The sequence below is a fragment of the Corvus moneduloides genome, chromosome 25, assembly GCF_009650955.1.
Source record: "Corvus moneduloides isolate bCorMon1 chromosome 25, bCorMon1.pri, whole genome shotgun sequence".
Classification (NCBI taxonomy): domain Eukaryota; kingdom Metazoa; phylum Chordata; class Aves; order Passeriformes; family Corvidae; genus Corvus; species Corvus moneduloides.
In genome coordinates this window covers 5,219,319-5,245,966 of record NC_045500.1, presented here as the reverse complement: position 1 = coordinate 5,245,966, position 26,648 = coordinate 5,219,319, and the positions used below count along the sequence as shown (strand labels likewise).

The 26,648-nt window shown below is 50.3% G+C and overlaps 2 protein-coding genes and 1 long non-coding RNA gene across 6 annotated transcripts in view; 2 read left to right on the top strand and 1 right to left on the bottom strand.

Annotated features, from left to right (window-relative positions):
- Nucleotides 1–6,852, bottom strand: part of LOC116455759 — an 8,185-nt gene extending 1,333 nt beyond the window's left edge. Inside the window, exons 1-2 of one of the 2 annotated variants that reach the window (XR_004244466.1) lie at nt 6,766–6,852; nt 139–330 (exon numbers count right to left, since the gene is read on the bottom strand). This is a non-coding gene — a long non-coding RNA (uncharacterized LOC116455759). Of the gene's footprint in view, nt 1–138; nt 331–1,219; nt 1,367–6,765 lie in introns of those variants that run through there. The other variant, XR_004244467.1, reaches the window with a different exon arrangement.
- On the top strand, nt 1,578–5,088 carry FDXACB1 (ferredoxin-fold anticodon binding domain containing 1). The gene is made up of 5 exons (XM_032134002.1): nt 1,578–1,851; nt 2,299–2,455; nt 2,595–2,798; nt 3,222–3,380; nt 3,680–5,088. The coding sequence occupies exons 1-5, from the start codon at nt 1,593–1,595 to the stop codon at nt 4,836–4,838; spliced, it is 1,938 nt and encodes a 645-aa protein (XP_031989893.1). The 5' UTR covers nt 1,578–1,592; the 3' UTR covers nt 4,839–5,088.
- ALG9 (ALG9 alpha-1,2-mannosyltransferase) lies at nt 6,756–26,648 on the top strand. 3 transcript variants are annotated; one of them, XM_032134005.1, is made up of 15 exons: nt 6,756–6,958; nt 7,262–7,400; nt 7,641–7,775; nt 8,007–8,077; nt 8,904–8,992; nt 9,417–9,552; nt 9,861–9,948; nt 10,062–10,167; nt 13,707–13,829; nt 15,326–15,480; nt 17,091–17,196; nt 17,839–17,986; nt 18,294–18,423; nt 20,900–21,030; nt 24,811–26,648. In XM_032134005.1, the coding sequence occupies exons 1-15, from the start codon at nt 6,771–6,773 to the stop codon at nt 24,929–24,931; spliced, it is 1,866 nt and encodes a 621-aa protein (XP_031989896.1). In that variant the 5' UTR covers nt 6,756–6,770; the 3' UTR covers nt 24,932–26,648. The 3 variants fall into 3 exon arrangements, with proteins under 3 accessions (XP_031989896.1, XP_031989895.1, XP_031989897.1); XM_032134004.1 differs by having other exon boundaries at nt 17,067–17,196; XM_032134006.1 differs by lacking the exons at nt 6,756–6,958; nt 7,262–7,400; nt 7,641–7,775; nt 8,904–8,992 and having other exon boundaries at nt 8,028–8,077; nt 17,067–17,196.

The following is a 26,648-nucleotide window of genomic DNA, read 5'->3' as shown; positions in this document are numbered from 1 at the left end:
CCCAGGGATTTTGTCAGGCTCAAATCAGCAGCAAGAAATGGGCATTTTGAGTGAAAGCTCTCTGGGGATAAACTGGATGAGGTCAGCCAGACAAGAATACTTGAAATACAAAACCACTCCCTGAGTGACCTGAAATACCTGTTCTGGGGTGGCACAGGAGCACAGCCCAGCACGGAGAGAATGACAGAAAACACCTCTCTCATCTCCAGGCACAAACATCACCGAGAAGCTCCTCACATCCAACAGATTGTCCCAGTTCCACACACGTAAAATTCACTGTCTGATGTCCCCCTGTAATCTGCAGCAGGTTGTTTCCAAGCAGTGAGTGTGCTGGAAAGGAAAACTCACATTTAGCATGGCTGAGTATGAGTTTGGAGGGTTTTTTTTAATGATTGGAATAGGAAGGTTGTGTGGTAATTATTTTCTCCAGGCCACTTCCCCACCCTTTAAAATAGACAAAATGATTCACCCAAGGCCACAGGGACCCAGTGCCTGGCCCAGAGCTCACAAACTGTGTGCTGGGTCCGTGTTGGAGCTCAGCTTTGCCCATTGCAAACCTTCCTCTGTCATCATCCGTGTGCAACTCTGTCCTGACACACTGTCCCTGCCCTGTGGGGCAGCTGTGGGCACACAAATAGAGCAGGTGACACCCAAAGCTGGCTGTTGTGTATATCACAGACCATAATTCCCTTCCTTCTCAGAGGCATCATACACATATGTGAGGCAGGATAATTAATTTACCTTGTAGCACCCTGTTGAGGAATTAGGGACCTTCTTATTACACCTTGATTATGCCTGCAATTATCTGACACCAAATTATGCTTCCAGCACCTTTCCACTGCTTCTCTTCTCCTTTTCTTCTCTTTCTGTCTGCCTCCCCTTCTCCCCTTTGGGAATTAAAGCTGCACAAATATTGTCAGAGTGAAAGAATTGCAGGTGCAGGTAGAGGCAGGTACAGGTGAAGATGAGTTCAGAGGACGCCACCAAGTTGATTATAGGGCTGGAACTCCTCTGCTATGAGGAAAGGCTGAGAGAATTGGGATTGCTGGGAAAAGGGAAGATTTCAGGCTGAACTAATTGTGGCCTTGCAGTACCTGATGGGAGCCCCCAGGAAAGATGGAGAGGGACTATTTACAAAGGCCTGGGTGACAGGCCAAGGGGGAATGGCTCAAAACTGACAGAGAGCAGGGTTAGATTGGATATTAATAGGAAACTTTACCCTGTGAGGGCGGTGAGGCTCAGGCACAGGCTGCCCAGAGAAGCTGCGAAGTGGCTGGAAGTGTTTGAAGATGGGGCTTGGAGCAACCTGCGGTAGTGAAAGGTGTCCCTGCACAAGGAGATGACCTTTAAGATCCCTTCTAACCCAAACCATTCCGCGATTCTGTGATCCTACGATCCCTCAGCTTTTTAACAACTGCCTTTTTTTTTTTTTTTTTTTTTTTTTTTTCCCCTTCTTGTTTTCCTCCCGCAACACCCATTTCCTGCCGCACGCCGGCCGGCAGAGCTCCCGAACCGCTCCCACTCCCGGGGATGCCGCAGCTCCTCCTTCTCCGGGACACCGCCACCGCCCGGCTGCCGAGGAGCCCCCGGGGATGCCCGCGGGGGCCCGACGCCACCAGCAGTGGCCACTGACCGCGCCGCACGTCATGAGCGAGCGCCGGGGGCTGCGAGCCGCGGCCATGGGGCCGCCGCTCCGCCGCGTCCTGCTGCTCGGAGAGGGCAACTTCTCCTTCGCCGCGGCCCTGTGCGGGGCTCGGGGCACGCACGTCGTGGCCACTTGCTACGAGAGCGAGGAGGAGGCGGCCGGGCGCGGCGGAGCGGCGCGGAGCATCCGCCGGCTGCGGGACAGCGGTGCGATTGCGGGGACAGCCGGGGACGGGCTGGGCGTGGGCTTGGAGCGGGGGCTGCTGCTGAGCCATTCGCTGGCACCCTCCTGGCACCCAGAGTGGCATCTTTGCCCCGCGGGTCCCCGCTGCCGTGTGCCTTGGGAGGCCCCCGTCACTCCAGGGAGGGACTGGAATGGCCCAGCTGGCTAAAGGAAATACCTCAAAATGTGATCGGGATGAAATAGTACGGAAGTAGTACTGAAAGGACTGTTTTCAACTGTCTTCAGGGGTTTCTGCTGCCTTGAAGGAGGGCAAAGGGCAAAGGGAACGCCGCAGGGCTTCCTGGTGTTCCCAGTGCTCGAGGCAGCCCTCACCTACTTAAAAATGCCCTGGAGGACTCGCATTCCCACCTTTCTTTAAAATTTGCCTCCCTGATAATCGTCAGAGCCTTGTTTTGTGTTTGCTGTTGCAGGAGCCGAGGTTGTGTTCTCTGTGGACTGCACCAAGCTGAAGGAGTACTTTTTACCAGGAAAACGGGAATTTGATCGTATTTATTTCAACTTCCCTCACTGTGGGAGGAAGGCTGGGGTGGTGAAGAACAGGGAGCTCCTTGCCTGCTTTTTCCATAGGTGAGTAAACCAGAAATAATTCTGTGTTAATTAACTGCCGTGGCACAGCTGTCCAGCTGCATTCCAGGTGTTTTTCCGGCACTGGGGGATCTGTGGGTGTGCTAACAGGACTTTTCTTGTTGCCTGGCTTCCCTTCCAGCTGCGCAGAAGTGCTGGCAGAGCAGGGAGAGGTCCACGTGGCCCTCTGCAATGGCCAGGGTGGCACTCCTGCGGACCAGCCCAGGAGGGAGTGGCACAACAGCTGGCAAATCGTGGCTGTGGCAGCGGGAGCTGGGTTTATCTTGAGCGACGTTCACCCTTTTAGAGCAGAGACTATCCACGGATACAAATGCACAGGTTACAGGTAACCATCACGTGGCAAAACTGAAATTCTGATGTTTGTGCTCTTAAAGCCAGCACTAGAATATTCTTTCAGGGTCTTGTTGGCTGGAGAGGAACTCCTTTTCATTTTCCTTGAAATTTTCCTTGAAATTTTCCTTAAAATTTTCCTTAAAATAGCTGCAGTTCTTGTTCATCTCTAAGCAGAATAGGCAAGATTAAAATGCAAGCTTCCTGCCAAAGCACTCTCTAAAAATAAGACTATCTGAGGATTTTAAAGGTCAAAAGCATCCGTTTCAGAACAAGTATCAATCTCAGCCTAAAGACAGGAGGACTGTGGGGGTTGCTGCTGGCAGGGACCTCTGGCCATCATCTGGTCCTGCCTACTTGTGGCACATTAAATGTCAGAAATTATCAGTGACTTTGCTCTGGTTTTGTGTATTTTCAGGAGTCAGGATAAATCCTTCTGTGTAGAGGGTGCTTTGAACCACATTTTCACACGGAGCACACCACCCCTGTGTTTAACACCCATGAGCTGCAAGACACAACTGGGAAGCCAAAAAGTTTCTTTTCAAGTGCCACAAGTCCTCGCTGATAAAATTAATAGGTGAGTTTCATAATTAGTTTCTGACTGAGCTCTCCTGCTCTCAGTGGGAATGACCAGCAGAGGGGTCACATAAAGGCACATGGTGACTGCTGAGTCCTTTTTTGCAGTTAATTCTTGATTGTAACCTGCAGACAAACACCACTGCCCTGAAAATGTGCATCACCTTTGGTGAAAGACTTGGCTTGGTCAGGTAGTTCCTGGCTTAAGAATGTTTCGGGTGAATTGCTGGGCTCTAATTATGGCCACAGGAAGGAAATCTGTGTACTGGTGTCTGTAATTTGCACTTTTATTTTTCGCAGGGGTTTCCTCAAAGTGAATTCAAGTCATCCAGTAAGGACAATAAAGGAGAAGCTCAGTGCAGGGCTCAGCCAGGCTTTTCCACTGCAGAACATCAGCTCCTGCCTTCCTCTGCTCCACCAGGGTCACCTCCAGGGTGTTTGCCACTCCAACATCTTCTGGATCGCCCTGAGCCCAGGGGAGGCCCCAAGCACTGAGGAAACATCTCAGGGACTGGAAAATGCAGTTTGGTTTTCCCATTTTGGCCAGGACACAGATAGGAGTGTACAAGAAGGATGCCCCATTCCAAAGCAGTTTTATCTTAGGCCTTCCCTCCTGCCTCATGCTCAGGCAATAATACAAAAAGGAGCCTTTTCCCTAGGGACACTTCATGTTCTTTCCGGGCCAGTTTTCAGGCAGTGTCGGATCACTCCTTGCTCCATGCCTGTTTTCCATGAGATGCTCGTTGTGCTCGCAGTTAGGAGGGGCACAGAGAACAGCTGTATCCAGATGTTGGTGGATAACATTAAAACCACCACGAGTTCTCTTCACCAGGCCGTTTCTGGCATTAAACCCAGCATCAGCCTGCAGGAAGCAACAAGTTTTGGAACTGAGCTAAATGACTTTGCTGCTTTTGAATGTCAGCTGGGTGAAATTCAGCACTTCATCTGCATGGGGACAGACCCAGACCCCTCGGGCTCCTGTGTGGGGGTTATCAGGACAGCTCCTGATGAATTAAAAAGCAGTGATCTGGTTGTTGTCTCGGTCTCACTGAACCTGGACCTCCTGGCCATGCTGCTCTGTGGAATATCCGACTGGAGAATGCTCTGGACATCGGACAGGCGCTTTCTGCAGCAGTTTCCTGAGGGAGAGTTGAGGCTTTTCAAGAGTTTTTCCCTCTATCCACTTTCCCACGTGCACGATGTCAGCTTCTGGGTTCCTGACGGGGAGGAGTTTGATGAAGTGGCTTTTCACACCCTTGCCAGGAGGGTGTCAGGTGAAATGGTCATTTCCATCCAGTTAAGGGACAGTTTCCAGCAGCCAGGGACAGGACGGAGGAGCCTCTGCTACAGGGTGACTTTCCAGTCCTGTGACAGGGCCCTGGGCTGCCGGGAGGCAGCGGAGATGCAGCTGCGTTTTCGGGAGGAAATGCAGCAACGCCTGGGTGTGACCCTGAGGTAGAACATCTCCCATGGTTTGCAGGGGCTCTGGCAGCTCCTGTGCCGGTTTCTGACCTGGAGAACGTCACCTGCATCTCGTTGGAACTAACACTGTGTTATTATTGCAGTGCCTCCCACAAAGGCGGGGTGGACTTTGAACACCTGCAGCATTTAAATGTGGGATTCCTGTTAATGAGGACCAAGCGCTTTCCTGTTCTGTGTGTGTGTGTAATGAAACCTCGTTTTATAAAGTGGAGCCTTTCTTTTCTGGAGTCCTGTTAGAGTGGGTTTGATCTCTTTACTAATGCAAATTCCTGCTGCTGTCCACCCTGAGCCTCCCCTGGCCCAGCCTGAGGCCGTTCCCTCTCCTCCTGTCCCTGTTCCCTGCGAGCAGAGCCCGACCCCCCCGGCTGCCCCCTCCTGTCAGGGACTTGTGCAGAGCCACAAGGTCCCCCCGGAGCCTCCTTTGCTCCAGGCTCAGCCCCTTTCCAGCTCCCTCAGCCGCTCCTGGGGCTCCAGCCCCTTCCCAGCTCCGTTCCCTTCCCTGGACACGCTCCAGCCCCTCAATGTCTGTCCTGTGCTGCCCTTTCCCCGTCTCCTGAGTGCAGAGGTACCAAATAAAGAACATTCTCCACCGGTGCGTTCCCCATTTCCTCACTTTTCTGCCAAACGCTGCCAGGGTAGGGGCAGGGCAGGGATGGAGCCTGGCTCGGACATGGGCGAGCAGGACAGGGACCGGGTGGGTGATGGACCCGGCTGTGCGGGGCAGCGCTCTCCCTGTGGCTGTCCTTGTGTCGGTCCCTGTCCCTGTCCCTGTGTCGGTCCCGGGCCCTGTGTCGGTCCCGGTCCCTGTGTCGGTCCCTGTCCCTCTGTCGGTCCCTGGCCCTGTGTCGGTCCCGGTCCCTGTGTCAGTCCCTGTCCCTCTGTCGGTCCCTGTGTCTGTCCCTGTCCCCGTGTCTGTCCCTGTCCCTGTGTCTGTCCCTGTCCCCGTGTCTGTCCCTGTCCCCGTGTCGGTCCCTGTCCCTGTGTCTGTCCCTGTCCCCGTGTCTGTCCCTGTCCCTGTGTCTGTCCCTGTCCCCGTGTCGGTCCCTGTCCCCGTGTCTGTCCCTGTGTCGGTCCCTGTGTCAGTCCCTGTCCCTGTGTCGGTCCCTGTCCCTGTGTCAGTCCCTGTCCCCGTGTCAGTCCCTGTGTCATTCCCTGTCCCTGTGTCGGTCCCTGTCCCTGTGTCAGTCCCTGTCCCCGTGTCAGTCCCTCTGTCTGTCCCCGTGTCAGTCCCTGTCCCTGTGTCGGTCCCTCTGTCTGTCCCTGTCCCTGTGTCAGTCCCTGTCCCCGTGTCAGTCCCTGTCCCTCTGTCTGTCTCTGTCCCTGTGTCAGTCCCTGTCCCTGTGTCGGTCCCTGTCCCCGTGTCTGTCCCTGTCCCTGTGTCAGTCCCTGTCCCTGTGTCGGTCCCTGTGTCTGTCCCTGTCCCTGTGTCAGTCCCTGTCCCTGTGTCAGTCCCTGTCCCCGTGTCTATCCCTGTCCCCGTGTCGGTCCCTGTCCCCGTGTCAGTCCCTGTCCCCGTGTCTGTCCCTGGCCCTGTGTCAGTCCCTGTCCCTGTGTCAGTCCCTGTTCCCGTGTCTGTCCCTGTGTCGGTCCCTGTCCCTGTGTCGGTCCCTGTCCCCGTGTCTGTCCCTGTGTCGGTCCCTGTGTCAGTCCCTGTCCCTGTGTCGGTCCCTGTCCCTGTGTCTGTCCCTGTCCCTGTGTCAGTCCCTGTCCCCGTGTCTGTCCCTGTGTCGGTCCCTGTGTCAGTCCCTGTCCCTGTGTCGGTCCCTTTCCCTGTGTCAGTCCCTGTCCCCGTGTCTGTCCCTGTGTCGGTCCCTGTGTCTGTCCCTGTCCCCGTGTCTGTCCCAGTCCCAGTCCCAGTCCCAGCCGCGCTCCCGCCGCCGCCGCCCGGCGCGCGCTGCCCTCACCCGTGATGGCGGCGGCGGCTTCGGCCGCGCTCCCGCAGCTGCTCCGTCCCTCCCGGCCGCGGCTGCCGGCGGGCCCCGCGCTGCCCGTACCCGGCATGGCCGCCAAGGGAGCCCGGCAGCGGCCGCGGGCGGGCGGTGGGGACGCGGCGGGGCGGCGGCCCGAGCTCGCGGGCAGCGAGGAGGCGCGGAACGAGTGGGTGCCGCGGGGCACGGAGCGGGGCACGGAGCGGGGCCGCGGCTGAGGGGCTGAGGGGCCGCGGGGCCGGTGTTTACACGGGTGGTCCGTGCGGTGGGGATGGTGCTGGAGCTCGGCGCGGGGGGCCAGCCCTGACGGGGGCTGATGGTGCTTCCATGTGAGGGGGCTGGCGTCCCCCCACTGCCCAAATGCCACACTCAGAGCCCTGTGCTCGCTGTCACCTTGGTAGCCTTGATCTCGTTGCTGACGCTTCCTGCTGCGTTTTTGTAATTTTTTTTTTTTTTTTCCCTTTTGGATTAGATCATCTGGGAGCAAAGCCGGGCAGGTTTGGGCCCCTGAAGGATCAACAGCTTTCAAGTGTCTCATCTCGGCCAGGTTCTGTGCAGCTCTGCTGAGCAACATCTCGGACTGTGATGAGACCTTTAACTACTGGGAGCCGGTGAGTCCCTTCTTGCCCTTGGGATTGGGAATTCATACTTGGCCTGTGCAAATAATCATTTATTTAGCACCTTGTGCTCTCTGTTTCAGTCTGTAGTTGGCTCGTGCAAATGCAGATTTATTTAGAACCTTGTGCTGATCCCTCTGTTTCAATGAGATTTTTTTTGCTCTGGAATTCAGGGTGGAAAACTGTCTGCTCTGTGTGCTGCATGTTAATTTATTTATTTGCTCTCTGTTGTAGACACACTACCTCATTTATGGGAAGGGGTTTCAGACATGGGAATACTCTCCAGCCTACGCCATCCGCTCCTATGCTTACCTGTGGCTCCATGCCTTGCCAGCCTGGTTCCATGCCAGGGTTCTGCAAACCAACAAGGTAAATCAGATGTGTGGAAGCTGCTTTTGTGAGGAAAAAATGTGCTTTGAGTGCGTGTGAAGCAGCTCTTCTGTTTGTTGTTGGAATTGACTTCATGTTTATAAAATGCTGGCTTGTTGACAAACATTGACCTCCCTGTAAGGATTTCCAAGGGTTTGTGGGTTTCCCCTGATGCTTTACAAGCCCATTTTGTGTCCTGTGCCTCATTCCGACTCTGGCTGTGTCTCCTAGGTTCTCATCTTCTATTTCCTGCGATGCTTCCTGGCCTTCCTGAGCTGCGTTTGTGAACTCTACTTCTACAAGTGAGTGCCAGTCTGTCTGCAGGGGGTGTTTGGGAGCGGTGTGAGTGACGTACGCAGTTACTGCCACAGGAAATAGGCTCTGAAGCGCGTGTGTAGATGAGAAAATAATGTGTTCTCGTGATAACTTAATGAGATGTTGGTCAGAATGCCACAACTAGGACAAAATTGTACTCCCAGATCTGCCACCCACACCTCTACTCCAGCATTTTGTTGACTCCACTCGTTTTCTCACTGCTGGCAGCAAGCAGGGTGGGAGTGTTGTAGATTGAGGAGAGTCTGGTGCTGTGTTTGCTTATCGCAGTGAATTTGACTGGAACACATTGATTGTTGCTGTCTATAATCTCTCTGCCAATGCTGTTTACAGCCACTAAAAGCAGTAGCCCTAACATGCAATTATCTTGTCTAAACTGGATTTTTATTTTTACCTGCTGCCTCTTGATTCCTGATTTTCAAACCACTACCTTGCATGACTTTTCTGTTGCCAGTAGTCTGGGTTTGAGGAGGTGAGCAGTGGCTTTTTTGCATGATGGGGTTTTGTGAGGGGTGAGACTCATAAATAGATTGATGTGTGCAGCAGTGCAGCCACCAGTTCCTGAGGCTGGCACAAGCACAAGTGGGAGAAGCCAAGTCCCATCCAGAGTTTTGCACTGGTGTAACTCAGGGTCTGAAATCCCAGGCCAGAGGCAGCAGCTGAGTGTTGGGAATCCCTCACCTTAGAGCTCTCAGGCTGCTCCATGGATTATTTGTGGTCCTGCATGCTTTGGGTGCTGCTCTGTTTTTGCCCTGAGGCTATTTTGTGGCACCTGTTTCTCTGCTGCTTCCCCAGGGCTGTGTGCAAGAAGTTTGGGCTGCACGTGAGCAGGCTGATGTTGGCCTTCCTAGTGCTCAGCACGGGGATGTTCTGTGCTTCTGCAGGTGAGTTGGCTTGGCAGTGGCACTAACAGTGACCAAAGATGGCTCCAGAGAGAAGAAAATCCACAGCTCTAACACATCTCTGGAGTGCTCTTTGTTGTGTTCAGCTGGGGGTGTCTTTCATGACAGAATAAGCGTTGATTCAGATGTTGTTCTCTATGTTGCAGTTTCCAGGCCTGTTCCTGCCTCTTGTTTTTTTCTACTGCTGTGCCTTTCAAACAGGCTCTTGGCCTGCCTTCCTTGGACATCTTGGGTTCTAAGGAAGGAGGCTGATATTTTGGCAATGCCATTTGCCTTTGTGTCCTGTCCCCTCTGGCTGGTTGTACCTGTTTTCCCAGCCACTGTAAGACTTCTGTAAAACACTTGCTGCTGGTGTTGGGTAGAGTGTGGGGAAGCTGTGCTAACCCTCTCTCCACTTGCCCTACAGCTTTCCTCCCCAGCAGTTTCTGCATGTACACCACGGTGGTTGCCATGACAGGCTGGTACATGGACAAGACCTCCGTGGCAGTGCTGGGGGTGGCTGCTGGAGCCCTGCTGGGCTGGCCCTTCAGTGCAGCTCTGGGGTAAGGAGGGGTTTCTTGCCCTTTGTAACATGGGTTTCACCTGGCTGGGGAGAATGGAGGGGTGGAGGAGAAAACCAGCAGGGACTGAGCTGCCAGCCTAGCCCAGGATCGTTGCTACAGGGTTCTTGGCTCTTGAAGAACTCAGGTTGGGAAGATTTCCTGGCACTAATATGAGTAAAACCTGAGCTGGATGACTGGACTGTGGAGTAGAAGCAGAGGCCAGTGACGTGGTGGTTCTTTCTCTTGCTTTGAAGGGGCGGCAGCGGGGTTCTCAAAGCCTCCAGCTGACAGCTGGGTCTCTCTTTCAGGCTTCCTATTGCCTTTGACTTGTTGATCCTGAAGAAGAGGTGGAAAAGTTTCCTGAACTGGTGTGTGGTGTCCTTGATCCTGTTTTTGGTGAGTGCCTGCAGCAACACGAGGAGGGAATGGACTGCAGTAGAAGGGATGAGTTCCTTTAGGAAAATCAGCTGGAGCTGCTGGCACTTCAACCAACAGCTGCTTTCTTCCAGGTGCCCTTGGTGGTGGTGGACAGCTATTACTATGGGAAGCTGGTGGTGGCACCTCTCAACATCGTTCTGTACAACGTCTTCACCCCCCACGGCCCTGATCTCTACGGTGAGTTTGGGATAACAGGGCGGGGAGGGAGCCCGAGGGTGTCTGGCTGCCGTGGCCCGTGATTGGCAGTGCTTTTTCTGACGTGCCCTGAAGCCAAAGCAGCCTGCCAGCTCCAAAGGCTGCAGCTGCTGCTTCTGGACACGGGATGTCTCTGTCGAGCTGGGAATGCACTGCCCAGGTTCTCCACGCTGGGAGTTGTGCTGCTTTTGTTCACATTCCGCTTCTGTAAGACTGCCAGGAGATGTCTCAGTGTCTGTGCACAAGCGGCCCGTGTGTGTTTGTCAGCTTGAATCTTGTTCCTGGCTGTTGTTCCTCACAGTCAGGCTGCAGAACCTTGGGAAAGAGGATTGGTGCAGAATCCATACTTCTCTCTGTCCATATCCTGCACTTCTAGAGCCGAACAGCAGGAGAATATTACATTTCTAGCAGGGCTTCAGAAGGGCTGGCAGAGACCACAGGATCCCTGCAGCATCTCTGTGCTCTGTTTGAGCCCAGAGGAGCTGTTCCAGGAGGGACTCAGCAGTGCTGAGCAGCAGCAAGGCTTTCTCTGGCTGCTGGCGTTGTTGCTTCAGTTGAGGGGCTGTTTTGGGTGGTGCTGAGTGGTGATTTGTCACTTGTGCTGTGGCACAGCAGGACAGCAGCTGCTCTGCCATGGCTCGTGGCCTCTGCAGGAAGGCTCTAAAGTGTGGAGCTGTGAGTTTTCTATAAGTAAACTCCAGGCTCTGTCTCTGATAGGTTTTGGCAGGGGCTTGTGCCTGACCTTTTCCACACTGGTGCATGAGTTGTTTCCAGAAGCCTCCAGGGACCAATCTGTCCTGAAGAGTTTTATTCACAGTGACACTCATACAACATCCTTGGGCTAGTAAAACAGCCTGCCTGGAACTGCTCTTTAATGCAGCGTGGCCAGGACAGCGCTGTGTGTTTAGAGAGCTTCAAAACACTGGGGAGAAATAACACTACCAGAGGAGATGAAAGGCTGGCCAATCCCTCTTGGCTCTGGAAGCTGGGATTTCCCAATGTTCACATGATGGGAGCAGAGTCACCAACCCAGATCATCTCCAATGTAAGCACCACAGTATTTTGGAGACAAGGTCCAATTTATTTTTTTTTCTTCTGGCTTCAGCAATACACTCCTTCTACATAAATATTGTCTGTGCAATTAATATTTTCCTGGAGTGATTAGGTTTCTACAGCCAAGGGAGAAGAGCTGCTAAGTGTATATATCCCTGATTTTGAGGCTTTGGGATTCTAAGAAGTCATAATTTGTGACCAAGGTTTTGTCCCACTTTGGGAAGCTTTGTGCAGCTTGGGTGGAACGTGCTGGAGCTGTTCATGTGGCACTTTGCTCTGTGGAGTCCTGGTTCTGGAGCAGAGTGAGAATAAATGAAATGCAGCAAGCAGACTGTTCATTGTAGCAGCTCTGAAGCAGACTTGCTCAGAAAGAGGGCTGTCACTCATGACCAAGTGATTGCAGCTCAGTTACTGCTTGCCAGCTGCAGTTCCTGTGCTCAGGCTTCAGCCCAGGGTGGGGCTCCTTATCTTAAACCTCTTTTACAACTCCCCTGCTCTGGCCTGAGCTGCCCTCACCATTCCTGTGGACAGGGTGCAGCGTGGGTAAATTTGAGTTCTAGAATTGCTCCCAGGGCCATTCACAGACTCAGAGCTCAAAGCGTTTTCTCGCTCTGTGTCTGACAGTGCTTCCAGCTGGTTTTCCCCATGGAACCACCGTGCCAGGAGCTGCCTGGGTGTTCTTTTCCCACTGTTTTCACCAGTCTGTCTCATATATCCCACACCTGCCAGCTCTAGGATTTGGGTCCTTGCAGGAAGCTCCATCTCCTCTCCTGGTCTGTGTGGAAGCATATTCCCATTAATCCTGAGCATGGAGAGTTCTCCAGTGTTCCTCCCTGCTTCAAAGACAACATTCTGGGCCAGGACTTCTTGCATGCAGTGGGGTCATTCCTTTTTGATGCTGCAGTTCTGTCTCGGTTCACCTTGAGCCGTGTGGATAACAGGAATAAAAAGCTTCTTGCCCTGGGAGGCTTTGAGCCTGAGTGCCTCTGAATGGGTGACCCAGCCTGGTGCTTTTTGCCTGCTGTGCACTGTTCTCTTCTCTTTTTTCCCCACTTTTTATTTTTTTTATCCTCTCACAGAGAAGAAAATCCCTCATTGGAGAAGGAGGGGAGGCTCCAGTGCTTATTTTTTATGGGCAATTCAGTCACACTGCAAAAAAATGTAAGCGAGCAGCCTTTTTTTGGTTAAAGCTGTGCTTCAGAGCAGCTGATCTGTCTATTGGCAGTATTAGCTGGGCTGTATTTGGATTGTGGAGGAGTTGTTTCATAAATCGTCCTTCACTCCTGACCCCCAGCTGCCAAATCAGAGACAAGAGCAGAGAGTGGTGAATTCAGGGTGAATTTCCTTTGCTTTCCATAGCAGCCAGAACGGTGACAGGATGGTCCCTGGAATTATCCCTTAAAGATTTAGGACTTCTTTTGATAATTGCTGTTTGCTTGCAGTGCGAATAACTCAGGGTTTCCTCTGTGAACCCGAGTTGCTTGGCCAAGCAGTGACTCCAGTGCCATGTTTGTGACATTCCCAGGGCAACTTCTCCCCTTGTTGAGCTGCAGAGGTTTCAGGTTTTCCTTGCTGCTTTTCAGTTGTCTGATTAATTTCAACACGGACCCAATTTAAGTGGCTCTGATTGCAGGAAATTGCTGTGGCATGTGACACATGTCACAACAGTGCCGTGATTAAAGCCCCCGCGTGTCATTTACTGGCTGATTGAGCTAATCACACGGAGAGAGTGGGAAATGTGTGGAGAGGAACTGGCATTCCTTATTGTTAAGGGCTTTAAGCATCCTGAATTAAGAGTCTAAATAAATGACAGTTGGACTGGAGTTTCTTTCAGTTTACATTCTCCAGAGCTTGCAGCCAGTTCCCAAGTGTGGAGGCAGAGCTGCCTGGCTCCCGTTTGTGTCAGAACAGGCGGAATTTGGGACATTTAAATAGTGCTGAGCCTAAGGAGGGACCAAAACCAGCATTTAGTAGCAGAGTCTTTGTTAGGGTGAAGTGGGAATGCAAACTCCTTTCCTTCTTAATCCTTTTTGGTACATCTTCTGTTCCTGCCAACCCAGAGTGAACATCCTCACTCCAGAATTACTTGACATTGTGTGGTTTTGTGTTACTCCTCTGCAGTTAGAAAGGAAGAATGAATTTGGGTTCAAGTTTCTCAGTTTTACAAGTTTCCACCTCTGCTTTCTTGCTGTGCTTTCTGAATGCAGGGGTGAGCTCTGTGTCACAGAATTCTGCTGACTGTGGGAGTGGCCTGGGATTGAACAGCAAATGTGATACTATTTTTCACTCCCAGTGGAAAAGTAAGGAGAAAAATAATGTCTGAGAAGGAAGACAATGAAGTTTCTTGGGCAGGAGTGAGTGTGAGGTACTCTGGTGGACTGTGTCAGGCATAGAAGGTCCAAAGCTGCTGTGCCATCCGTTCATGCTTGTGTTTCAAACCTCTTTTTGCCTTTTTTCTCACCCTTTAGGTACAGAACCCTGGTCCTTCTATTTCATCAATGGCTTTCTGAATTTCAACGTGGTGTTTGTCCTGGCCCTGCTCGTGCTGCCTCTGACCTGTCTGATGGAGTGTCTGCTGCAGAAATTCCGTGGTGAGTGCAGGGCAGCTGGCAGAGCCAGACTCAGGAGAGTTTGCCTGCCAAAGAGCAGCTTTTCTTTATTGGAAGTGAAACTGGGAGCAGTGAAAACTTTTGGAACACCAGGAAAGTTGCTAGAATTCATTAGAGTTCAGGATTGTTCCTTGCCTCCACCTCAGGAAGAAAAATGTGTTATCAAAAGCAGGCCTGACAAGGTGTGTGGTTCCAAACCTTCATTCTGACATTTCGTGCATCAGCAATGGGCCAGGCAATGATCCTAAAGGGGAAAGAAGCTGTCCCTGGTGTTGTTCCCATCTTGTCTGCAGCTGAACACGGGTAGGAACCTTTCGGGATTGAAGCTGGACTGTCCCGTCCACTGTGGGTTTTTCAGCTGCCAGGCTCCCCATGCCCTGGGAAATGTCCCTTTGGGGGTGGATATAGTGGGAGTTAAAAAAAAGGAGGAACCAGAATATTCCCTACTCCACACTGGGCTTTTTCTTGAATAAAATGACATCAGTTTAAACACGTGACACTTGGTAAGTGACTCCAGAGGGGAAGTGTAAATTCTTCTCTGCTGTTTTCCTACGGAAAATTCATCAACTGTCAGCAGCAGCCTCCAGATTCATCAGCCCCGTCAGTGCTTTGCTCTCTCTCTGTTTTTTTTTTTACTGAATACAACAAACAGTAACACAATCGTCGATGAAAATGTATGTTAAGGGGTGTTTGCTTATATCTGTTCCTCGGCTGTGAGTGCCAACCTCTCAGAAAGCAGTAAAAGCTCAGTAGGAGCTCCTGTAAATGCAAGATTTCCTGCTGTTCGCCTGGTGTTCTTGTGCTTAACAGCAGGAGCAATTCTGCCAAGTGCTTTGTTCTTATTGTCTGTGAAATGCCGTTGGCTTAATTGCTTAACTCTGCTGTTGGGAGTAGTAAGGGGGTAGGAAAGGGACTGAAAATCGTCAGGCAGTGCAGAACCCTCCTCAGTGTGACTGAAATTCAGGGTAATTGTTGTTATTTTTGAATCTGTTATTTCCTCTGTTAAGCTGAAGGCGCCTGGGAGACCTCTCCTGCCGTTATTTTTGTAATGAGGCAATGAAGGCTGGGGACACTTCAGGCACTAAACAACCCTTTGGAAGGGGAAGGGGAGATCCTGAGGAGGCCCTTTCTGATCTTTGTGTGTACAATGCCCAGCAGGAAGCGCAGTACCTCTGTCTGCCTGTTCAGACCTGGCAGTTCTCGATGAATTTTGTGTCTTGCTTGGATCCAGTAACACTTACTTTCTGGTTTTGGTCTTCCCAAGGCTGTGGGAATTGTCAGGATTGTAGGAATCTGCAAAAATCCTCTGAGGAAGATGCCCTGCTGGCTGTTTGGGTGTGTTACCTGCATTTTAGCAACAGGGGTGCTCAGAACAGGGTGTGGGGGGGGTCTCAAGAGTGGGCTTTGGGTGTGAGATAGGATTGTGCAAGAGAAGCAATTCTTGCATTACTCCTTTGCTGAGTTTTTGTTTCTTCCAGTTCAGAATCTGGGCCGTCCCTACTGGCTGACCCTGGCTCCCATGTACCTCTGGATCCTGATTTTCTTCAGCCAGCCCCACAAAGAAGAGAGGTTTCTCTTCCCCATCTATCCCCTCATCTGTCTCTCTGGTGCTGTGGCTCTCTCTGCTCTTCAGGTAAATGTTAGTGGTTTTTAATAGATAGCTGAGAATATTTCCCAGCCATTATTTCATGATGACTTTGAGTCGTTCTCCAATCCCAAGTGGGAACTCCTGGAGCTGTGATGTTGTAGTGCCAACACCACACAAAATCCAAGAGGGTTCAGTAACCTGCTGATGGAATTGTGCCTCCTTGGCTGTTCAGCTCTAGGGGCAGGAGTGTAGGAAATGCATTTTGTGTTGTGTTTTAGTAGGAATCCCTCACTGGGTTGAAGAAAGGAAAAGGGATCTCGTTTAAATGTTGGGAAATTGCATTGAACATTTGGAAGAGCCAGAAACTGGATGTTTAGTAAACATCACTTGAAACACTTCACAGAGCAAAGCACTAATACAGATTGATATAAACCTTCCCAAAGCTCAGAGTTATTCATCTCCTGCTGTTAAAAAGGCTCAGGAATGCAGCCAGGAGTCCCTGCTGGAGCCTGTTCCAGCTGTTTGGCCTCATCCTGCTGGTCCTCCTCTGTCCTGCTGTGCAGCACTGCTGGAATTCCTGCCCACCCCTCAAATCACTCACCCTTGCCTTGCTCAGATGCTGTTCTCACTCTGGATCTCCACTCATTCCCCAGATGAGTTCCAGTCCTTGCATCCCCACAGCATCCAGCTCTGTGATGTCACCAGTTTTATAGCTCTGACAGAGAATTCCTCTGTGCTCTCAGAGCATCACAGGGCAATGTTTATTTACTTTTATTTGTGCCAAATACGGCTTTAGGAAAATTTCATGAACATTTCCTGCATATTTTACCACTGTTCGATGACGTTTTGCCCAGTATGGAGCATCCAGCTGAGAGTCTGGAACTGATTGCCCACCAGCAGGACAAGCTTGTCAGTCTTCCCCTCCAAACCACGTGGATTTGGCTGTTATGAGAAAAATGCAAACAGGACAAGAGAAACAGAAACCAGCTGAGGGTGGGAAGTGAATAAGCACTCCTGCAGAACAGGAGGGAGGGACCAAGCCAAGGACTGGATGTATTTCCTCCTGGGTATTCCCAGAAAGGCTTTTAAAGTAAAAAAACCTAAAGAGCTTTTCTTTTATTAATTTTTCTTTTATCAATTTTCCTTTTATCAGTTTCAGAGTGACTTAAAGCTGGATGCAGAATGTGCTCTGTGTTCTTTTACCCACTTCAAAGCTGTGGTTTGAGCAGGGTAAACAACCATAGGTCACTCTGGAAATCTGGGTCATGGAGCTTAGACAGGAATTCAGTCCAGCATGGAAACTCAGGTGTGTCTGTGCAGGGAACTTCTGCAGAAGTGTCCCTGGTTCACCTGGGAACAGCCAAACTGGAGCCCTTGAGAGAGCACTTTAGGTCCAGAGGCCTTCCTAGGGAAAAGAGCTGAAAACTTCTTGAAATACCCCAAATTATCACTTAAATATGACTGAACCTTATGAGTTTCTGTGCATTTTTATGGCTCTGAATTAAAAAAGCCCAGAGATCTGGTGGGAGATGCACTGTTGTAAAGTCTTGATGAAAAATAAGAATTTTGCTGAGCAGATCAGAGTTGGAGTAACTTTATATTGTCTCTTTTTTTTCTTACTCTTCCCTGAGAAATGTTACCACTTCATCTTCCAGCGCTACCGCCTGGAACACTACACAGTGTCCTCCAACTGGCTGGCCCTGGGGACTGTCTTCCTCTTTGGCCTTTTGTCACTGTCACGCTCCGTTGCCTTATTCAGAGGTTGGTATTTCAGATTTGCTCTCTGCTCTCCTGGCCTTTGGGCTCAAGGGTTGCGAAAGTTGTGCTGTTTTGCCTGTAGAAATCAGGAGCCTTGAGAAGTTTGGATGTCGCTGCTGCAGGGGAAGGAATTAGTTCTGATGGTCACCATTAATTAATTATTGATGATGCATTCATCCATATATGTATGAGTGGATCACCGGAATTACATCACTTAAAAATCCTCTGCCCTTCACCTTCCACCAGCACAGCTCCACTGATCTAAAACCTGACTGGTATTAAAGCAGGTATTTCAACTTGCAGATAGATAATCCCACTTGGAAAAGCATTTTCCTGTGTAAAACTTGAATTAGGTGCACGAGTCCTTAATGGAGATGGATTGGACATTTCTGGAATCAGAGCCTTCCCACCTCACCAGTATTTTTTGGGGTTTTGGTGGCCATTGCCAGCCAGGACAGGGGAATGAGAATAAAATTGGTAGGGCACAAGCACCGCTAGAGGAGAGGGAGTTTTGGAATCCATAGACCAGTTCATTTATTCAGTTGATTTATCAGTTAAAAATGTATGTACGAAACAATCTTTTGAAAGCTTTCATTAAATGCCCCTCTTACTTTAACCTTATTCATGACTTTCTGCCTTCCACAGGCTACCACGGGCCCCTGGACCTGTACCCGGAGTTCCACAGGATTGCCACTGACCCCAGCATTCACACGGTGCCCGAGGGGAGACCAGTCAATGTCTGTGTGGGCAAGGAGTGGCACAGGTTCCCCAGCAGCTTCCTGCTGCCAGACAAGTGAGTGCTGCAATGGAAAAGGTGCAGGTTGGTGAGATGGATAACGAGGGGCATCATAATGAGGGGGGTGATCATGCATGTGGGTAACCCTCAGGACCTTGGATCTCTGTTGTCGCCAGCAGCAGTGTCACAAACAGTGGTAAAGTACCCAAACCGAAGGATTCTGAAGGGTTTTTGTCAGCACATTGGCCACAAGCTCCAGGGAATCTGTGGTGTGCCTGCTTCTTTAGCTGCCCACCCTTGGAATGATGTCCTTGGTTCTGCTTTTGGTGCTCTCCACACAAAATGCTTTCCCTGTTCTCCACAGTTGGCAGCTCCAGTTCATCCTGTCGGAGTTCCGGGGCCAGCTGCCCAAACCCTTTGCCAAGGGACCCATGGCCACACGGATCATTCCCACGGACATGAATGACCAGAACAAGGAGGAGCCATCTCGATATGTGAGGATTTATTGCCGGTTCCTTTCCATTCCCTCACTGTATAATTTGAATTAATGTAATGCCTCTGAGTGGATCTCCCCATTTCTGTTTCCTGGGGAGTTCCAAACCAAAAATGGTCCCTCTGTAGCACTTGGAAATCTCCCCATTCTTGTGAGTGGTTTCTGTTTGCCTTCCATCTGCCAATTTTAAAACATAATGATAATAAAAGAAGCAGCAGAAGTAATAACTCCTAATTACTGCAGTTTTGGGTTTAGTGTGGTGTGTTAATGTGATCACAGGAATGAGTAGTTCGAAGTCCCCCACAGAAAATATTTGTCACTGAGCAGGAATTGAAATTTCCCTCTTCTATTTGTTTTTAAATATAAAACTATTCATCATATTTGCAACTGAGGAGGAGGAACTTAATTTGGAACTTAATTGCATTAGTGATTTCAGTGGGAATCTGCTAAGATAACATATATTGGTATTATTGATTTATTTTCTGGTTGGACTAAACTAAACCAGTGCACAAATAGGAATATTTTAGAATGATTGCTAGCTAGCATGTTTAAAATTACTAACAGGTTAAGTCTTGGCAACCTTCTGGGTTAAAACTCTTTATTTTGAGGCTCATTATGTGGTTACTGGAAAGGGGATGGAGGCGTGTTCCCACCTGAGAGGAGCTGTCTGCTGCAGTGCATTTAATTTATGAAATCCTTAACTGGGGCTTATTTTTAGCACAGACAGCTGGCTGCTGCACAGCCTGTGACTAATGGAGCAAAACACACTTTTGTTTCATGCTTGTTCCTTAATGTCACCCTACAACTTTGTTATTTCTCGTGCAAGCTTAAGGGCCTAGGACTTCAGAAATCAGAAATTAAACGGTGTTAAAACTCTTACTTATGACCTGCTAATTACACCAAGAGATCAAGATCTTTCCCCAAATTTAGTGACTACAGGCACACTCAGATTTAAAAAAAAGATAGAAGAATAATTAGCAAGAACTGGACAGGACTGTGAGGGTGAATAAATCCAAATAGCACGAGGCTCTTGGTCATTTAAAGGGGAGAAAACAAAGGGTTCAGGAGGATTATCTGAGCCAGGGATAAAACCAATTAATGGCTGCAGATCTCACTGTTTCAGGTGTGAGTATCTATTACTGCTCTGCTTGGAAATGGAAGAGTGAACCTCAGTGTTTCTGTTGCTATGAGACACTGGGGAAAGAGTGATTTGATCTTGTTTTGCAATCTCTCCTTCCTTAATCACATTGAGCAGCACTTACCTTGCACTTGCCCGGCTGGGGAGGTGCATTTGTCTCTGAAACTGCTAAGAAAGAGATAAGGAGTGTTATTTCTTACCGAGATACATCCAAGCAGGACCAGCAGATTAGGCCTAAAAGCTGTTAACAACAGCTGACTTCAGACAAAGGGGTTTTCAAGCACTTTCTTTTCACTTCTTACACCATCCACACCCCATGGCAGCAGCAGATGTGCCCTTAGCTCCAGCTCTGTGCCGTTCCCACTCCTGTCAGTCAGGATGGGATCCAATTTAGCTCTCCTCCACTTGGCAGAGCAGTTGCATCAAATAAAGAAAGAGTGGGAGGAGGAAAAGGAAAGGGGAACAGAAGAGGAGAGGATGTAATTTAGAAATCTCTCGCAGCTTTGTTCACTAAGACTCATTCCTTTCTTTCGTTTTGAGGTCTGTGCATCCCCCAAGTCTTGTGTAAATCCCCAGCTCAGTGCAGAGGTGCTGTGTTGGCCCTCTGAGCAGGAGGAATATCATGCTTGGCTTCACTGTAACTTGTGAAAATACAAGGGAAACCTGTCTTGCACCTGGAATTTGAAGTCCCAGCTCTTTTAGGGCAGCATTTAGGATGAGACAAGTGAGATCCTTGAGGCAGCAACTTGTCTTTCTCTGAATGATTCTACATCACTTCCAGAAAAACTTGGTTAGTGGTTTGGGAGTCCTCCTGCTAATGAGCCAGAACCTCTCCCAGGGCCTGGAATGTTCCTCTCACACAGAGGAAGAAGTGGATTCAGCATCCTCAGCTGTGTTTCCTGTGGTGTAATTTCATTTGCCACTCAGTTGTGATGCCACGGAGCCATCTGCTATCCACCTAATTAAATTGTTTTCAGCCTAAATTGTTACATGAAGCCCCAAAGATGCTTCAGAAAAGGGATCTCAAGCATGGCCAAGGAAGTTGGCAGTAAAATGTTGTGGGAGAGAGAACTGAACCTCCCTGAAGGAAGAGTTTGAGGGGGTAAGGCAGGGTAAGACAAAGGATTCCCAGCACGAAGGGGGAGGTTTCATAACGTGAGTCTCCTGTTGGATTGCCCCACAAAGGCTTTGCTTGAAAACATTCAAATTCTGTTACCTGTGTCCTGCAGGAAGCATTTCACCTGTTGCGAGAAATGTAACCCTCTTTTCATGGCTGTCAATGAACACAGACAACCAAAGCTGCAGGAAATGAACCACAGGAATGTCTGTCTTCCTGCAGATTGACGTTTCCAAGTGCCACTACCTGGTGGACTTGGACACAGCAACGGAGAGCCCGCGGGAGCCCAGGTACTCCTCCAACAAAGAAGAGTGGGTGACCATTGCCTACAAGCCATTCCTTGATGCTTCCAGGTAGGATTTGCACTTTGGAGAGGGAGGGATGAGGGCTGGCAGTCTGTGATTTCTGTTTGCCAAAGTGGACAGGGAGGAGAGATCCGTTGGCAAATCCAATTTCCAGCAGAGTGGAACCTTTGTCAAACTCCTGCTTGTAAAATTTATGAGCTGAGTTGCTTTAGAGGGTGAAACCCTGTGAGGAGGGTGGTGAGAAGGAGTATTTTTATAAAGAAATAAACAATTTCTTTATAAAGCCTCCTGCTGAAGCAATGTTTTTTGGGTTTGAGGTGGATGTCGCCTCCTCCCAGGAGACTTTTCACTCTGTCTTGTCCCAGCCAAATTCAAGACAGGTATAAATCAGTCTCAGAGGGGATGAGCTCTTCAAAATTTTATGAAAGCTGGCAGGCAGAGAGAGGAGGCAGTCAGCAGGGCCACACCTTTACTGGGCACCAGAAAATCCATGGAAGAGATCACTGCTGGAATCTGTTCTGCAGTAGTTGTGCTGCTCACTGAACAACTTGCTGGTGTGTCTGTGAGAAGCAGAGGTGGGATTTGTTCTCCTCCAGGCTGACAGGGGATGGGATCAGGGTTATCAGGCTGGGAGTGTTGTTCATACATGCCTGCAGATACAGGAACACTCAGCTGCATGAGGATCTTATTTAGTCCTTTAGAGCTCTGGCCGTGAAGGTGTCACACCAGGACAGAGGGGCTGGCTGGAAAAATCTCTGTAAAATCTAACCCAGAGTTCAGTGCCCTCCTGTTTTCCGTGAGAGACCTTGTGACTTCCTGGTACTTGGGCCCTCCAGGGAGTGGGGCTGGGACGAGCAGTGGGAAGGAGTGAAAATGTTCAAGAGCTCCCAGGAGAGCTCTGGTGTTCCCAGCTTGCTGACACAAACAACTTCTCCTGGCAAGGTCTCCCCATGAACTGTATTTTCCAAGAGAACCTGCTGCTACATTTGGGCAGGACTTTGGGAAGTTTGGCCAATGAGTTTTATTAATGAGGCAGTTGAAGCATCAAAGGCACTCCTTGTGCAGAGGATTTGCCCTTAAATGTGCATTTTTGCTTTAAAGCCACATTTGTGTGTTCCTGGCTGGCATCTCACACCCAGCACCTGCTTCCAGTGCCTTGCAAACAGCCCTTGCTCCCTCCGAAGTGTAAAACCACTATGAAAATGCAGCTTTTTGGGGTTTTATCATAGCTAGTGAGGAACAGAGGTGTCACTTGGGAGCTGAGTGAAGAGTTCAGGTTTGCAGCTCAGTGGTTGCAGAGCAAGGGGTAAAAAAACCCAAACCCCATCAAGCACCTCCCCAGCTCAGCCCAAAGTGCAGCTCTTGTGTGGAAATAAATGAAATAAATGACCCCAGCAGCCCAGCTCAGTCCTGCTCCACTGGAGGCTTCTGGGGCTCACTGCGAGTCTCCCATTGACGTCAGCAAGTGCAAATGTAAATCTCAGCTGGCTCTGATAAATGCTGCTGCTAATTGAATTAGAGAGCACTCCGAGCCACCAGCTAATTATGCTCCTCAGGAAGCTGCTTTGCCAAGGTCCATTTAATTCTATATTGGCTGAGCGCTCCGAATCTGGCACACAAAAGGGGAAATATATCACAGCTCCCCTCTGAGGAGCACATATTTTCCAGCTCTTTAGGCTGAGCCTTCTGCTTGCTCCACACACTTGGGTTTTCCATCAAAAAAAAAAAAAAATTCTTAGTGCAAAATTAATGATTGGGTCACCTTGTTTGAGCATAGCATTACCCTGGTTTGATGAGAGCCTGTCTCATTCCCTTTAATGGTGTTTTCCTCTAGCTGTTTTCCCTGGTTTTATTTTAAAAGTAGCTGAATTACTTCTGAAATGTGTGTGTTGGTACAGAATTTAACCCCTAGAGGAAGTGCAAATGTTAAAGGGTTTTCAGAGAGCTTTGATCCTGAGCTTCTTGTGGCTGGGAGGCGCTGGGACCTGCCCCTGTGGCACTGGGACCTGCCCCTGTGGCAGAGGTTCAGCTCCCTCCTGCCATTCCCTGCTCTTCTCCCTCCTTCTGCCTCTCTCTGAACGATGCTGGCACCAAATTCAGGTTACCCAATGCAGTTTGGGAGGAATCTCTCACACTGCAGGTATCCACGTGCTGCTGTTCCATGGAAGTCTGTGAATTTGGGAAGGGGGACTGGAACATCTTCACTTGGGATTTCCTTCCATCCCACAGCAGCCTCCTCTGGCACTGCTGGAACAGAATTGAGTTGCTTTTCCTGAAATTCAGGCAGAAGAGGCTCAGCTCCAAGGGTCGCTGTGGTTCCAGCTCTGGTCACGGAGCATCTCTGTGGAGATGCATCTCTGGCTCCTGTCACATCTCTGCCTTAGCTGGGAGCTGCTCTGTCCTGCAGCAGTGCCTCCTTCAGAACCCAGAAGACCTGGAAGAACAGACCCTGCTCACCCAGCTTGGAGTGATCATGGCCCTGCTCCTGCAGCCTGGGAGCTGAGTGCTGATTAAGGCTCCACACACTCGAGTCTCTGGGGGACAAATTTAGCAGCAAATGCAAATAGAACATTAAATATATTCCTGTCATCTGTCACCCAGCCCCTTCCCTGTGCCATCTGCTGTCTGAGGTGGCTGAGCCCAACACAGAGAGGTGACAGGAGGTGAAGGTTCCCCGTCCCTGAGCAAGGAGGGGACCATGAGCATGCAGGAGCTGCCTGATCCCAGCTGAGCCCAGCCAGGCTGTGCAGGAGCCCCAGGAGCCCCTGGGGAGATGCAGCTCCAGTGGCAGTTCCTGCCATTGTTTTCCAGCTATATTTGAAAGATCTCCAGTGCTGCCTTACAACAAGCAAACGAAACACAACTCATCTTTCTGCTGAAAAAATTACTCAAATGGGATGTCCAGAACAGCAGAGCTGGGGGTTGAAGTGACCAGCAAGTGTGAGCCATCCCTGACCACTCAACAGTCCAAACTGGAGTGCTGCTGCTGCTTTTCCGAGCTCTGTGTGCCTGGGGTTACACTTGTGGCTGGCAAGCGTTGGTATTTCCCATCCAGTTGACCTTAAAGACATAAAGGGAGAAGCTGCAGTGCTGAGGAAGCAAAACTCTGCCTCAGCCCCAATTTCAGTGAGTTGCTCGAATTTTTGAAGCTTCACAAAGCTCAGAGCTGCTGCTGAAGGACGTTTTATTTGTCCACTTCACACTGAAACCTGGACTTTATCATTAGTGAGAGAATACATCCATTCAGAATGCTCTCAGCCAGCACAGCTCCAGCAATTAGCAACCCAATCAGAGGTGCTAATTTCACCCAGCCATCATTAAGCCCTCCGTGCTCCACTGGTCCAGTTTTTGAAAGGCTGTGAAATGCCAGCTCCCAGCACTGGCAGGACATGGAGTGAGTGTGGGCTGCAGAGCTGCCCAGCCCTCTGTAATTCAGTATTTCCACAGAAGATCAGCTCAAGAGCCGAACTTCAAAACGCCAGTGCCCATTAAAGCTGCTTTTTGCTCCTCAGAGAGGTGTGGGGAAAAGGCAGCCAGAAAGATGGGATGGAAAGGAGATTCCAGGAGGGAAATGCAGCCTTTCACCTTCCCAGTGCCCTGAGGGACAGGGCTGTGGCATCCAAGGTCCCCTGGATGCTGATATTTGGGATTTTAAATTTCTTCCAATAATTACAGCACCTTCCTGCCCTCTGTCCCCCTCAATCCTGCAGGGAATGGATGGTGGGCATGAGGATGCTGCTCTTAGTGACAGAAACCAGCTCTGGTCGTGCCAACAAGGAGAGAATTGGGCACTTAAAAGCGTTTTGCTTTTCCTTTCTGGTTTTTCAGGTCCTCGCGGCTGCTGCGGGCGTTCTACATCCCCCTGCTGTCGGAGCAGTACACGTGGTACGCCAACTACACCATCCTGAAACCCCGCAGGAAGCAAGCCAGGAAAAAAATGGGAGGCTAGGAACACACCTGGGCCAGCAGAAAAAAAACCCCAAAGCATCTGCTGGCACTCTTGGACAGCTCCCTGTGTGAAGGATGGTGCTGGGAGGATTCCCCGATGAGCTCTGGCAGCCTCTGCTCCTCTGTCAGGGCTCTGCTCTGCCTCAAGCCATTGGAAAATCCAGCAGTCACCTATGGATGTGTTATCCCTGCTGCTCCCTGTGGTGTTCTCTCTTACGCCGGAGAAGAGAAAAATGGAAAATAAAAAGGGGGTGGCACCTCCAGGTTCTGCTCCAGGCTGCAAATCTGGGAAAATCCAGCTCAAATTCTCTCTGTCTCTCCCCCACCCACCCCCCCCACTGTCCTCACCTGCTCAAGCAGTGCTTTTTTTCACCCAGGGAGTTTTTTTTCCAGGTAACAAAGCTTAGGAATTTTCCTTTTCCAAGGGGAAAAGAGGAAAAACACCTGACTGACAATGAACTGGAATGCACTGAATCTCAAGGAATGAAGCATCATGCACCACAGAGGAACAGCCTAAAGCTGCTCTGTCCAGGAGAAATTTCCAAGGATAAACCTGTGCTTTTGGGAACAAAAAACCCAAACTGAGACAATTATGTGTTTAATGGGATCAGAGTGTTCGTGTTATCTGTGAAGCCAAGTGTTTGTTTGCTATTTATAATGATTTTTTCAAGATCCTTTGAACTCTAGTTGTCAGCATCTTAAAAATTCTGGAATCATCCAGAGAGGAGAAGGATAAATCCTTTTTTTTTTTTTTTTTGCAGTTCTGTTTCCCAGAATAGCCAGGATGTGTTACGTGGGTCCAACATGCCTCAGAGCAGTGCTGTGCTTATTCCATCTCCATTTTCAAACGTGCAGCATCACCAGCTGGATGGAAGGAGCTGTTCTCGCTCACACCCCTGGGATTCTGTGGGGATGGGATGGGGTGGAGCAGAGGAGGAGTTCTGCCCCATGGTGTGACTGTGGTTGAGTTGGTGTGAGCAGGGGGATCAGGGAGCAGATTGGGGATCCATGTGTTGGTCCAGGTGCTGGATGCAGGGCTCAGCAGGGTGGGAAGGCTGTGATCCCACCTGATCCTGCTGGGACAGAGCAGGAGGAGCTGCATGAGCAGCAAGGCTGGGCTGTGTCATAGGATCAACTTTACAAACACAGGGAGAGGTTCTGAATCCCTGCATGGCACCAAGGAGGAGGTTTTTAATGTTTGTGCTACAAACAGTGCCCAGCCTGGAGTCTGGATGGTCACACCATGGAGAATCCCACTGCACCCCACTTCCAGCTGAAAGCTGAGGCACTAAATTCAGGTTTAGGGTGGTGTCTAAGTTGTGCCACCCTTAGGGAAGTGGATTTCATCCCATGCAAGTCTCCCCCTCCCTGAGTGTCAGCTGTGGAGCTCTGAGGTGTCCCAGGAATGTGGCTGGGATGAGCTGTTCTGGGAGGGCAGAGCTGCCACCAGAGTTTTGTGTCTGTGTCCATCATCTCCCCTCTCCCTCCAGCCAGCTCTGCCCTCGCTGAAGTTTACCCAGGGCTCTCCAGTGCCAGTGAATCCAGACCAGAACTCCTGCCCTGCTTGTTGCCTCTTCCCTTGCTGCCCCCGACCTGAACTCAAATAAAGCGACCGATGCAGCTCAAGCAGTGATGGCAGCAGCTCTGTGGTCCCATGTCCCAGCCCATCACCACGTGTTTGGTGTGAACACAGTGCAGTAAACACCCATTGGAAACCA

Bases quoted from the DNA above. Each gene is read 5' to 3' on its own strand.
- FDXACB1 (XM_032134002.1), top strand. From the start codon at position 1,593: ATGCCCGCGGGGGCCCGACGCCACCAGCAGTGGCCACTGACCGCGCCG. The intron at 2,456-2,594 runs GTGAGTAAACCA...CTTCCCTTCCAG, and splicing joins CTTGCCTGCTTTTTCCATAG to CTGCGCAGAAGTGCTGGCAG. The intron at 3,381-3,679 runs GTGAGTTTCATA...TATTTTTCGCAG, and splicing joins CTCGCTGATAAAATTAATAG to GGGTTTCCTCAAAGTGAATT.
- ALG9 (XM_032134004.1), top strand. From the start codon at position 6,771: ATGGCGGCGGCGGCTTCGGCCGCGCTCCCGCAGCTGCTCCGTCCCTCC. The intron at 9,949-10,061 runs GTGAGTGCCTGC...GCTTTCTTCCAG, and splicing joins TGTCCTTGATCCTGTTTTTG to GTGCCCTTGGTGGTGGTGGA. The intron at 15,481-17,066 runs GTAAATGTTAGT...CTCTTCCCTGAG, and splicing joins TGGCTCTCTCTGCTCTTCAG to AAATGTTACCACTTCATCTT.